The sequence below is a fragment of the Eptesicus fuscus genome, chromosome 3 (genome assembly GCF_027574615.1).
Source record: "Eptesicus fuscus isolate TK198812 chromosome 3, DD_ASM_mEF_20220401, whole genome shotgun sequence".
In the NCBI taxonomy this organism is placed as follows: domain Eukaryota; kingdom Metazoa; phylum Chordata; class Mammalia; order Chiroptera; family Vespertilionidae; genus Eptesicus; species Eptesicus fuscus.
Genome location: NC_072475.1, coordinates 19,685,580 through 19,699,938, shown reverse-complemented (window position 1 = coordinate 19,699,938; position 14,359 = coordinate 19,685,580). Strand labels below are relative to the sequence as shown.

At 43.7% G+C, this 14,359-nt stretch overlaps 1 protein-coding gene across 1 annotated transcript in view; it reads right to left on the bottom strand.

The window, feature by feature from the left end:
• ARHGEF26 (Rho guanine nucleotide exchange factor 26) overlaps positions 1-14,359 on the bottom strand; it is a 113,905-nt gene that overhangs the window by 32,090 nt on the left and 67,456 nt on the right. Inside the window, exons 6-9 of the mRNA XM_008142209.3 lie at positions 12,561-12,713; positions 6,540-6,669; positions 3,444-3,518; positions 1,471-1,560 (exon numbers count right to left, since the gene is read on the bottom strand). Coding sequence (XP_008140431.2) covers positions 1,471-1,560; positions 3,444-3,518; positions 6,540-6,669; positions 12,561-12,713 — 448 coding nt within the window. The remainder of the gene's footprint in view (positions 1-1,470; positions 1,561-3,443; positions 3,519-6,539; positions 6,670-12,560; positions 12,714-14,359) is intronic.

Sequence of the window (14,359 nt, the reverse complement as noted above, 5' to 3'; positions counted from 1 at the left end):
TCTGTGAGACTTTAGCTTCCCCAGCACAGGAATTACAGTTTTGTTCTTCCTACTGCCTTCTACAAATAAGGTGCTCATTAAACTCATGAACTCAATTGATGTTAATCACTTACTTTTAAGGACCCCTGGGGTAAACATTTTTCAATTATATATTAATTTTGCGTTCTAGAGAAATAAAGTTTAAAGATATTTTAAATCAATTGCTTTTCAGCTAGGAAGGAAAACGAAATATGGTTAGGGAAGGAATTTACCATCTTTAAAAAGAAAAATGGTTAGGGGTTTGCCATCTTTAAAAAGAAGATTTTTTAAAAAGAAACAAAAAACAGCCCGGCCCACATGGCTCAGTGGTTAAGCGTTGAACCATGAGGTCATGGTTCAATTCCCGCTAAAGGCACATGCCCAGGTTACGGGCTCCATCCCCAGTGTGGGGCATGCAGGAGGCAGCTGATCAATGATTCTCTCTCCCTCTCCCTTCCTCTCTGAAATCAATAAAAATATATTTTAAAAAATAAATATAAATTTTAAAAAAGACCTGTCATTTTAAGTTGCTGAACAAAATTTACATGTAATAAAACAAAACAGAACTCCAATCCTGAGCATTCGCATCCATTAAGATTTCAGCTTTAAACCAAAGGACTGAGTGTGGCCAAGATTTACCATTAACGGTCATTTTCTTCCTTGTTCATCTTGTCGTCTGCCCCTGAACAGTGTCAGACAAGCAGTATCGGGCGGCACTAAGCAATAAAGAATTATGGGAGAAAAACAAATTTGCAAAGAACAATCCACACACAATCTGTTTCTGCAAACTGGACAAGGAGTGTCCTTATTGGATTTGGGAGAACACCACGGTCCAGCTCCTGGGAGACGATACCACTGTTTGTAGGACACTTTGAGAAACTAAAAGAAAGCTCCTTTCCATACTAAAGTTCTATTTGTTTTTAAAAAATGTATTTTTATTCATTTCAGAGAGGAAAGGAGAAGGAGAAAGAGATAGAAAGATCAATCATCAGAGAGAATCATTGACCGGCTGCCTCCTGCATGCTCCCCACTGGGGATCAAGCCCCACAACCCAGGCATTGTGCCCCGACCAGAAGTCAAACCATAACCTCCTGGTTCATAGGCTCAACCACTGACCCACACCAGCCGGGCAAGTTCTATTATTTTTAACTACCCTTCCCCAAGTTTGCTGACTTCCTGGGGGGCGGGGGGGCGGGCGGGGCAGGGGAGAAATGTTCTCGTCAGATCATACCTAACTGTGGTTTGTGGAAAGGTCGCTTTATCTGGCATAAAAGGAATAGAATCTCCCTCAGCATCTGCTATTCTCTCCGCCAGCCTCTCTCTAATCAATGCATGGTCCTTCTTTGAAAAATAAAATCCTATCCACTTCGGTTGCCCTCAACTGTCTTCATATTTATAGAAGACTTAAGCAAGAGCAGTAATAAATCTGTTTATGAAGAAGTGCGAAAATACCTTAATTTTAAATTCCAGCTGGGAGTTAATTGTGTACATCATTTCTGTCCTTTCCATCTTCCGGGCTCCTTCATTACACAGTCGAACCAACTGGGAACACAGAAAAATAAGGAGGGTTGAGAGATCAAGGAGAGGAACCCCACTTTCAAAAGCAGATCTCTCTCGCAGGAAGTCATTAGCCCTGGGGAAGCTCCACAGACCCCTCTCTTGACAGTTGAAGAATTCCCTTTTACACAGTTAAGACACTGTCCTCAGTGAGAAGTGGGGTCACTAGGATATGAAGACAGAGGGGGAAAGTCTCCTAAAAGTTTCTAGGAACATGAGTTGTTATTACATCACACCCTCCACACCCAGGTTCCTCCCACAGGCCCAGTCCCTAGGTACCTGAGCATTCTGCTCCTTTCCTCTGCCCCTTCTGCTGGCCTCAACCCAAACCCTCACCCAGCCTCAGGGCACGCTGCACCTTTCTCCTCACTGCTAAGTCAGAGCAGCTGGAGGCAGATTGCCAAGGTCACAGGCAAATTCTAAGCAGAGTGGTACTGCAAAGCATATGACTAGTCAAGGGAATCCTTCATCTAGGGCAGTGATGGCGAACCTATGACACGCGTATCAGCACTGACACGCGTAGCCATTTCTGATGACACGCGGCCCATGCCGAGGATGAAACATTTGCTGCTCCTGAGGATGAAACATTTGCGACTAGAGTCTTGGAGTTAGTTTTTTTCCTCAAAGTGACACACTACCTGAGTTATGCACAGTTTTTTGGCAAAGTTCGACACACCAAGCTCAAAAGGTTGCCCATAACTGATCTAGGGGGAACCTGATGTTCAGTGACTCTTCAAGGATGGCCAGGTGCTGAGAACCAATTCCAGTATGTAATAATTACAAGAGTTCCATCAAAAGGTGGATGGGACTTGGGGGGCTCAACAAGGGTGAGCCACATATGTAGTTTACCTGTTGGAAAAGGCACTTCCCCCAAACCTGAATAGGATTATTGTTAGCTGCCAGACAGCTCAGGGCATTTTATTGCCTCCTGTTGGCCAAACACCTGAACAGCTGTAGGCTATTCCCCAAACTGTTAATGCTTCTGTATTCTACCCTTTTGATACCGTACCCTTTGAAGTGTGTATTTCCACCTTGCCTTGGGACAAATTGTGTTTAATAAAAGCATGGGGTCCTGAGACAAGGAGGGTCTTCAGTTCCCTTTAGCTGAAGCTCCTCTGACCTCCAATACCTTTCAAAAATATCTTTTGTCCTTGGACTCCTTCTTGAATCTACGCGCAGCCCCTTTCTCCAGAATGCTGAACCCTTTGTAAGGCTGGGACAAGAACCCCGGCATTATGGTGCCCTAACGAGGGACACCAACAGCCAGGCTCAGGGACATTCACTGTAATTAGAAATAATGAATGATCTACAACCGAATGCATTCAGTCCTTTAGTGATGGTCTGGGACATTGTGATTTATAATAAGAAACATATAGTTGGTCTTTGTCCATAGTTCCCAGCACAGAGCATCTAAAACCCTCGTAATTTTCTATATGGGAGCCACTAGGGGCATCTTTAGTCACAATATGATATTTATTTATAACAGGCCCCTTTAAACAACACCTTAATTTATGTCAATGAGGTAACTTAAAAAAAACCGCTAACCATCACCGTGGTTTCAAGGGCTGGTATGCCTGGCACAGCAGTTGACATGCAATAAATATTTATTTAACGAGGAAATAAATAAACAGCTATTCAGACCCCACAAGACAATGAGACTTCTATAGGCCCTTAAAACAAGACCGTCTGACAAGGTAAAAATACACATTTCATCTGAGTGTAGCAAACATGATTTTGTTTTTCAGCTATCTAGAGAATGCTGTGCAAATAACTAAGAGAATCTACCAGTTTTTCAGCATCAAACCCAGACACATTCTCTTCCTAGCGATCTGAGTGCTTTACTGTCTGAGGAGCTATCCAACAGTTACCTTGCTTACTTCCTTCAAGGCCCTTTTACAGACTTCATACTTCGGAGAGTCCTTAGGTGTTTTTTGGCAGATAGTCTGTAATAGAGTAAAAGAAGAAAAAAAGATTAATTGACTGATTTTACTAAGTACAATAAAATCAATGCCCAGACAAACCCTCTCACTCATAGCCAAACTTCACAATGCTGAACACAATATTATGGATGGGTATGACGATGACATTAAAATCCAGTGACAAAACCACGAAATAGTCTTTACACCAGTGATGGGCAACCTTTTGAGCTTGGTGTGTCAAACTTCGCCAAAAAACTGAACATAACTCGGGTAGTGTGTCACTTTGAGGAAAAACATTATTTCGCAAATGTTTCATCCTCAGGAGCAGCAAATGTTTCATCCTCGGCATGCGGGTCATCAGAAATGGCTACGCGTGTCAGTGCTGACATGCGTGTCATAGGTTCGCCATCACTGCTTTACACACACAGAAACCTAGTGAATCCAGGAAATGGTTAAATAAGAGGATAGACTTCAGAGGTGGATGAACCCGATTTCAAATCTGAACTCTGCCCCTTACTAGCTATTTGATCTTGGGTAAGTCCTCCTATCTCTATAAACCTCAGTTTCTTCATCTGTAAATTCAGAATAATGTCAGCTATGTCACCAGGTGGCTGCCAGGGTTAAATGATAATACATGTAAAGTGCTTTATGAGTGCCTGGGATACAGTAGGCCATCAATAAATGATAAAACTACTTTCATTGTTATCATCATAATCATCATTAGAGGTGAACCAGTTTTGTATAGAACATGACTGAATAAAAATATCAAGGAAAAAGAGGCTGCTAAATTTTCTCTTGACATATTTATACTGCAGTTTTTGTGATGGTAAAATTGAGCCCAAAGAAGGTGAATTCAAGGTAAACTGAATTACACATAACTTTTGAAACTATACCCAATTCAAAACCAACAAAACTATTTTGAGTGTTAAAACTGTTTATCTCAATTAAGCTTAAATCATTTCAAAACAAGTTTAAATCTCCAAATGAAGTAAGATTGAAGAGATAATGTTTGAAGTCCATTTAGATTCTGCCCCAGTGGCCAGACTCTCTCACAGGAGAAGAGATTAGGGCAGTGGGCATCAAGTGAAGGGGGAAGGTAGGTAGATCTAGCAAAACACTGGTACCTACAATGGGGGTAAGTACCAGGCCTACAAGCCTGAGGTCGGGTGTCAGGATTGTTACATGTGATGTGTCAAAAGAAACACAGACAGTGCCATCTGTGGGTTGATAGTCATGGTTCTCAAATGTTTTTGACTATGACCCACTGTAGCAAATACATTTAACACCGTGACCAGTACACATGCAAACAAAAATGAAACAAGGTTGTTTTGTTTTGTTTTTAATGAAATAATACTTAACCACATTATGGACTGTGTACATGTCATGTAGAGTATGTTCAATTTTTTTTTAAAACAGTGCTCATTTTTCAAAAGTCAATTTTGTAGCAGACTAAAGAGTATGAAAGTAGTTTGAAAAACATGGGCTTATGTCCCTGAGAGGAGGCACCCTAAATTCATAATGTCTTTGCACACTTCAATTTTATGTAAATGTTGTGCATACTGAATTTTCTAGGGAGAATGACTACAGCTTTACTCAGTATCTCAAAAAAATAATAATAATAAATAAGAGCCTACTGGACAATAAGGGCATTAAACCCCAACATGGTATGTTAGATTTTGTGAGTCCCAATCTATTCAAGCAATTTTGCCAAAACTAAACGGACAGAGAATATGAAAGGCTGAGAGATGGCAGTATATACAGAATCTAAGGAAACATGGCTAAAATGCACTTTCAGAAGAAGAAAGAACCCTGAAAATTCATAATACTACAAGAAAGTTGACATTTAGAAAGCACCCATTTCTTATTTAAAATAGTAAAGTTTGAAATATTTCCTTATACAACTCAAAGTTTCATAAAATGTTTTAGAAGTCACATAATATAAATCTTGTTTTAAAGACCTCTTTACTACTGATAAATCTTACAGGAGAAAGTACAGCAGCTGCTCCTTGAAGGTATCTTTGAATAAGTCACAATCCTATATAATAAAACCTTAATATGCAAATTGACCAAACAGCGGAACAACCAGTTGCTATGACGTGCACTGACCACTAAGGGGCAGATGCTCAACGCAGGAGCTACCCCCTGGTGGTCAGTGCACTCCCACAGGGGGAGAGCCGCTCAGCCAGAAGCCGGGCTCACAGCTAGAGAGCACAGTGGTGGCAGTGGTAGCTTCTCCTGCCTCCTCGACAGCACTAAGGACCCCTCAGGGGATGTCTGCCTACCCGCTTAGGCGGTGAGTGGGCCTAAGCCAGCAGGCGGTCACCCCCCCAGGGGTCCCAGACTGCAAGAAGGCGCAGGCCAGGCTGAGGGACCACCCCTCAGCTCCCCCCAGTGCACAAATGTCATGTACCAGGCCTCTAGTATTAATATAACTCAGCACAGGCCTGTATACTATATTATTAATTTAGTCAAGAAAGACTGTTTATTGTTACACTTACCATTTACTATTTCATTTGTTTTCATGCCTACCCTGCAGGTACCCATTATCCTTATTTTCAGAATAAGATAAGCAATTTGCCTAGGATCACCTAGTCAGTGGCAGAGACCGAATTTGTACCCAGATCTGTCTTACTCCAGAGCCACAAGACTTCACTGCACCAGGTTTACGTGTCAGAGTGCCTCCTGAGGAAACGGGGGCCCAAAAAGATTAAATGGGTTGACCAACGGCACAGGCCTCGTGGCTCAGCCAGAACTCAATCCAGGACTCCTGACTTCAAGAAGTCAATATTCTTCCCATTTCAAAAGGTGTTGAGTGAGTGATGTCATCTAAATCCTTCAGTGACCACACAAACCTAACTTGAAGATGATTCCTAAAGATATTAGACAAAAGTAAGGCTTTCCAGCCGAATAGCACCTTCTCACTTAACCGCGAGGTTTTAGAGAGGGGTGATGCATCCATTTCAGTGGAAGAAGAATAATTTCCTTAATCAGATTTACAGCACTATGGCTACCCACAGAGGAAAGAGCCACCCGATCATGTCTTACGTCCATCAGCAGGGGAAGGCGAGTCACCCTCTGCATGGGGAGAATGAGGAAAGAGATCATGGGTAAGTTCCTACAGTCTTCGTGGGACTCGATTCTTGACAGTACTTCCTTAAAAGATGGATTGGTGGCTCTGAGGGAAAACAAAGAAAGAAGAAACTTCAATATACAGCCTCCTCAAGTTAAGAATAAAAAAAAAAAAAGTAGTATAGAATACTGTAATAATTTCAGATATTACCAACAATTTTTAAATATACAGAACATGAACACATAATTATATAAGTAGACATAGATGGCTTGTCTGCCTTTTATAGCCAAGACTGAATGTAAGATATGAGTCTAAGGTAACAGTATGAACAATGAGATGAAAATGTCTGAGCTACAAGTTTATAGACGTGGAAAGTAAACAAATGACGAGGCAACGGCATGGGAATGGTGAACGCATCAATTACAAATTAGTTTTAATTTGTAATAAAATTTGACAATAAAAACTGGTAAAATACTACCACAACATTTTAATTTCATTTTCTCACAATGAGGAGTTTTAAGTTTTCCTTCCTACTTGCTTGAAAATTTTTTTAGAAAGTTCAAGGGAAAAAAATCAAACTCTAAACCAGTTGCATGTTTAAATCCCCGAGGTCCCAGTCTCCCACCTCCAAAGAGTCTGGTTAAACAGAAACAGTTTGTCAGCAGTGTTTCTTCTCTCCCAGTGATAGCAAAACTAGTAAAATACTGCCACAACCTTTAGCAAGATACACTGACATATATGATCTTATGAGGAACCAGCCATATAACTTTTAAGGAAGGTCAAGAGGGGATTCCAATAAGAATGGAGCCTCAGAAAGGTCCCGACTTGCCAAATAATAGACCTAGTATTTGGTAAAGACAGAAGTCAAGACAAGGTCTTCTGACCTTCAGTGGGTGCCTTCACCCCTGAATCTCTCACCTCACTTTAGCCCCAGAGGATCTGTGAGGAGCTCCATTGTGACTGCAAGGAGGGGGCTGGGAAGGGGTGGTCCTGCAATGTAATCCCACGTTGGAGGGCAAGGGAAGGGGGAGAGGGGCAAAAAGCAACACAGTGGCAATTGTGACCTTTTTAAACATATATATATTAGAGGCCTGGTGCACGAAATTCATGCATGGGGGTGTGTGTCCCTCAGCCCAGCCTGCACCCTCTCCAATCTGGGACCCCTTGAGGGATGTCCGACTGCCCCTAAATGACATCCCTCTCACAATCCAGGACTGCTGGCTCCCAACTGCTTGCCTGCCTGCCTGCCTGCCTGATTGCCCCTAACTGCTTCTGCCTGCCAGCCTGATCACCCCCTAACCACTCCCCTGCCGGCCCGATTGCCCCTAACTACCCTCCCCTGCCGGCCTGGTCCCCCCCAACTGCCCTCCCCTACAGGCTTGGGTCCCCTCCAACTGCCCTCCCCTGCAGGCCTGGTCCCCCACAACTGTCCTCCCTTGCAGGCCTGGCCGCCCCCAACTGCCCTCCTCTGCTGGCCTGGTCACCCTTAACTGCCCTCCCCTGCAGGCCTGATTGCCCCCAACTGCAGGTCATCTTGTGGTGGTCATCTTGTGTCCACATGGGGGCGGCCATCTTTGACCACATGGGGGTGGCCATCTTGTGTGTTGGAGTGATGGTCAATTTGCATATTACCTCTTTATTATATACTAGAGGCCCAGTGCATGATTAAATCATGCACGTGTAGGGTTCCCTAGGCCTAACCTGCCATCCAGGCCATATCCACTGCCCTGCAAAGCCTAGCACGCCCCGCGGACACTGCTAGCAGCCTGCTCCCCACTTTTGATGGCAGGGGGTCCGCTGGTGCTGGAGCGGACACACAGCTCCCCGCTTTCGATTGCGGGGGAGCTGGCTGTCTGTCTGCTGGTGCAACAGGCCTTTCGAAAGCCTCCGACGCGGCAGAGGCTTTTGAAAGGCCTGGTGCCAGAGCAGACAGACAGCCAGCTCCCCCACTTTGGCTTTCGATCGAGGTGGAGCTTTCTGTCTGTCCGCTGGTGCACCAGGCCTTTCGAAAGCCTCCGGTGCGGTGGAGGCTTTCGAAAGGCCTGGTGCCGGAACGGACGGACAGACAGCTCTCCCGCTTTTGATGGTCCACAGCAGGACATGGGCTCGCTGCCCCAGAGGCCCCTTCTGTGCCGCAGCACAGCCATGGTGCAGACGCTGAGCTCGCGCTGCTGCTGGCGACGCCAGCTCAGCGTCCCGCCGGCCCAATCAGCCACCCCGGCCACGCCAAGTCCCGCCCCCTGTGCCTCCCGCTGGCCCAATCGTGGGCGTAGCGGAGTGATGGTAATTTACATATTACCCTTTTATTATGTAGGAGGATTTTGCCCTAGCTGGTTTGGCTCAGTGGATAGAGTGTCAGCCTTCAGACTGAAGGGTCTCAGGTTCGATTCCAGTCAAGGGCACATACCTGGGTTGCAGGCTCCATTCCTGGGGCCCTGGTCGGGGCTCGTGCTGGAGGCAACCGATTGAAGTGTCTCTCTTACATCAATGTTTCTCTCTCTCTGTCTCTCCCCCTCCCTTCCACTCTCTCTAAAAAATCAATGGAAAAATATCTTCGCTGAGGATATCCTCGGGCCTTGTGATAAACAAGGCCCCAAAATTCAATTATTTGGTTCAAATCTGCTAAAAATAAGTTAGGAAGTACCCAGAATAGAAAATTAAAAAGAAATGCCACAGAAATGTTTTAATTTCATTTTCTCACAATGAGGAGTTTTAAGTTTTCCCTCCTACTTGCTTGGAAAGATTTTTAGAACATTCAAGGAAAAAAAAAATCAAACCCCAAACCAGTTGCATCTTTAAATCACCAGTTGCATCTTTAGGTCCCAGTCCCCACCTCCAAAGAGTCTGATTAAATAGTCTGGGATGAACCCTGGGCTTTGTTCTCAGATTCCCAGGGGTTTCCAAAGTGCAGGTAAAGGTGAATGCCACTGTCCTAAATGTAAATTCACACCAACTGTACACAGCTCCTGAGAACCCAGCCACTCGTGTCCAGGTGAAAGCTCAGTTGACGGTCTCATTAAGCTAATTTCAAGGAAACCTTGATTTTTAAAGCGTTACATTATGCACAGTAGTTCCTATTCACATTTTTTTTAATCGTGCAAAAAATTGAAAACAAAATGAAATTCAGCTCTAATTTAAGGCTTTGTTTTCGAACAGGTATGTAACTTGCATTTTCTAACAGTTACAGAGCAACCTTTGCATCAATCAGCAGGGGGGGAGGGGGATAGGAAAAATGACGGGTGTGATTTTGTCCCCAAGAAGCATTCAGCAATGTCTGTAGGCATTTGGGCTGTCACAACTGGGGTGAGGGACAGAGGCAGGGGATCCTGTGGAACATGCTAGATGGGCAGCATGCAGGACAGTCCCCACAAGAAAGAGTGATCCAGCCCCAAATGTCAGTAGTGCCGACAAACCCTGCTTTGTACTAAAAATCTCATCTGGAGCTGGCGGCTGGATTTCCCACCCTATACAAGAGCTACATGAGGACACGGAGAGGGAAGGGGCAGACCAGCCCTTCTCACCAACCAGGGGCTGTTTCTCCAAGCAGCCTTGAGGTGATGACTCATCACCAACCCTTGGTAGGTCTCACACACTGCAGAGAAGCTGGCCACAGTCCCAAGCCAAGGTCGAAAAATGCCACAACTCCAAGTGGGGGAATGATAACAGCCAGTAACCCCCAAGCTGAGTTTACAGCAATGCACAAATGCAGCTACTTGTGATAAACAAGCCCCCGAAAATAGAACAATATAGACATTACTGAACAACTGCTGACTCTCTCATGGACAGAGATGGAATATACCACACGAAAACTTACAGCAACCTAAGTAGGACAAAGAGAAAAGGTGTGGAGAGAAGTTTAAAGCTTAATTGTTTTTTGTTTCATAACCAAAGTCTTTAAGAACTCCCTCCCTCCCATAGTTTCTTTCAGACCTTTGCTTCTCAGATTACCCAAAGGGGAAATCAGCAATTCCTACCAATAACTTAATAGAAACAGAGCTGTCATTTGAATGGAAGAAGATTAGAGTCCTAGAGAAAACTGGATCCTGGCACTAATTATTCAGCATCCTCAAAAACTCTCTCTTGGCCTCAGGCAAACTACTTAATGGCCAGTTAAAGTCTTAGAGAAGGGGTGTGTGTGTGAGGGGGGGAAGGTTGGAATAATCATCACAACAATTAAAAACAAAAACAAGGAAAACAAGAAACTATCCTATCTAATAATAGACAAATATGCAAATTGACCATACCTCTGAGACACCCACAAGCCAGGCCCACAAGCCACGCCCACCATCCAATCAGAGCGAGTATGCAAATTAATCCAAACCAAGATGGCTACAGCCACAGAGAGCAAGGTTTCCTAGGTAACAGAGGAAGCCAAGCTTTCCGCCTGCCCTTGCCAGGCCTAAGCCTCCACTCAAGCTACAAAGTTTCAATTATAGAAGGTAAACAAATTCAAACAGAAATGGCGGCAGAATGGAGCTTGAGAGAGCAGGCCAGGGTTGCAGCCGGCAACAGGGGAAGCAAAGCTTTCCACACACCCTGGCTGGGCCCAACTGCTTAAGACAACAAAGTTTCAATTATAACCCCAACACAAATGGCTGCCGGCAGCGGAGGGAGCAGCAGGCTTGGCTCCGTTCAAGGCTACAAAGTTTCAATTGTAGAAGATAAATAAATTCCAGATACCAGGGCCTCCGCTTGGGTTGCCAGGAGGCGTGGCCTGCCTGCAAACCACCACAGGCCCCTCGCTCAGGCCGCCCCACACCCCAAGGGAACCCCCATCTGATTCGGACACCCTTCAGGGCAAACCAGCTAGCCCCCACCCCTGTACCAGGCCTCTATCCTATCTAATAAAAGAGTAATATGCAGATTGATCATCACTGCAACACACAATATAGCTGCCCCCATGTGGTCAAAGATCCTGCCTCCATGTGGACACAAGATGGCCACCACAAAATGGCCAGCAGGAGAGGGCAGTTGGGAGGCACCTGGCCTGCAAGGGAGGGCAGTTGAGAGGGACCAGGCCTGCAAAGGAGGGCAGTTGGAGGTGATCAACCCTGCAGGAGAGGGCAGTTAGGGGTGACCAGGCCGGCAGAGGAGGGAAGTTGGGGGCAAACAGACTGGCAGCAGAGTGGTTAGGGGGTGATCAGGCTGGCAGGCAGAAGCGGTTAGGGGCAATCAGGAAGGCAGGCAGGCAAGCAGTTGGGAGCCAGCAGTCCTGGATTGTGAGAGGGATGTTCCAGATTGGAGAGGGTACAGGCTGGGCTGAGGGACAACCCCCTCTCCGTGCACGAATTTTGTGCCCCGGGCCTCTAGTCTACACTAATAAAAGAGAAAGATGCAAATTGACCGTACCTTCACAATGCCCACTAGCCAATCAGGAGTGAGTATGCAAATTAACCCAACAAAGATGGTGGGTCAATTTGCATACGCAGGCACTGAGTGGCCAGGGGCGGGACACAGGTGTTCTGCACTGCCCCAGCTGCTCCGGGCCTCTGGGCTGTGTGGGAAGGCGGAAAGGCGGCTCCGGGCCGAAGCAAAGGTAGTGCCGGCAGCCAGGGGAAGGAAGGCCCATTCTTGCACGAATCTGTGTGCATCGAGCCTCTAGTAATTTCATAATTGCTTTAGAAAGAAAATTCTCCAGAGACTAGATTTTTCTACTAGGACACACTCACCCTGAAAGCAATCCTCTTAAACATCTGTCCCTGGGATATAGCCCATCTATTAGAAATAACTGTCCCATGAGGACCTAATCATTTTCCCCAAAAATGCAATGAAGACGAAATCAATAATTTCTAATGCTGACTTCTGGAACAGTTACAAGGGAAATTTTGTTTTCAATCAGTTCTTTAGCATCAAGCATGTCAGTCACTGCCCTTTACCAGTTAGCTGGCCGGACTCCATCACAAAGAATTGATTTAAGAGATTAATTAATTTCAATCAATGTGAGCTAATTAAAACAAGGCCGGATAATTAAAACTGTACTATTTAACATAGCTTACAACAATTTCTGCAGTGTTCGCTGTTGGTAGACTTCGTTTGTACAGTATTTCACATATGGGTCAAATGTGGATGCCGTGTGCTTTTCCACAATGTCACTTATGTCATCTATGAAGATATTATTCTGATGTCTTGCTTCCAACTCTGTAAAGAATCTGAAAGAAAAAACAAAAAGAAAACAAAGAAAAGTATTTATGCTTTCTTCCATATGCTTTAATAACAGATTATCTCATGTGATGCTTTTATACAGGGTTTGAAAATATCAACAGTACCAGCACCAACGCAAAAAGCAGAAGCCAAAAACTATAAAAATCCTCTACATTTAAAGCTGTCATATTAATACCTTATAACTTCAAGTAGTTGGTTTTACTGATAATCCAGTTCATTTCTATGCTTTCAGGTATATTTTAGAATATACAAATTTCACCACTTTTCAAGAATGCCCTATATATTGGAGGAAGAAGAAGAGACTGATGCTTGCATATTTTATTATACTGAAAAGCATATGAGTACAACATCTAATGAAGTACTTTAAAACCAAGCATGAAATTAACTCAATTCTATGTGTCCTTTCTCTCAAAATAAAAGTAATCATATTATTTTAAATCTAATATTATGTATGACATTCAGTATCTTCATATATTAGTTAGATTGCAATTTCAAGTTGCCAGACTTAAGAGTGGGTGTGCATTTGTATGTGCATATATTGTGTCCAGTTCAGTTAAAATTAAATTTCTGATAAATAATGAATAATTTTTTAGTAAACTATGTGTCAAGTATTGCATGGGCATCTTGTGTTTTATCTGGCAACCAAAGATTGCATCCAATGTTAACAGAACATCAAAATCAGGTATTTGACATAGGTTTCTACCCAGTGTTGCTGCTCAAAATGTTGTCCATGGACCAGCCGCATTGGTGTCATCTAAGAGCATATCAGAAACGCACAACCTCATCACCCACCTCCACCAATCTGGACCTGCATTTTAGCAAGATCTCCAAATGACTCGAGTGAATTCTAAAATTAGAGAACTGCCCTGGAGCCCACTTACTGTCCAAATTTAAAGTGGTAGGGAAATCTATTAGAAATAACTATCCCACAAGGACCTAATCATTTCCCCAAAGAATGTGATGAAGGTGACATCAACAATAATTTCTAATGATTTCTTCTGGAACAGTAAAAGGAGGGAAATTTCGTTTTCAATAAGTTCTTTAGCATTTAGCACATCATTCACTGCTCCTTACCAGTCAGCTGGCTGGACTCCATCACACAAAATTCAAGGCTGACAGTGAATGAGACAACAGAAATGTATACAAGATAATAGTAAATACGGTCTAACATTTCCTCACATTTCTATCTCTGTTGTTTTCATACAAAATCCTGGCATTCAGAAATAAAACAAACGACATTAAGAAGCTTTGTTTTTATATATTTACATGTACATAAAACTCATTTTAGTATGAACTATATTATCAGCTTGTCATCATTATCTATTTTTTAAAGTTTCTGTAAGAGCTTAAAAGACAAATCCATTTGAACTTCCTAGAAGAGGCAAATCATCATCTACTTTGAGGAAGCCCCTACATTTGTATTTCCTTTGAAAAGGACTTAGAGAAAATAATCAATCTAAATCCTAGCCACAGATTATAATTGGCCTACTCATCCAAGTCCCTGGTTTAAAACAGCAAAAGGGAAAACTTTGCTGGACTATTTGCCTTTCTTTTCAGTGGTATCGGGGTTAATATGCACAATCCTTAGACAGTAGGCCAGACAACACACCGGAAGACTCCAAAACCCAGTCAA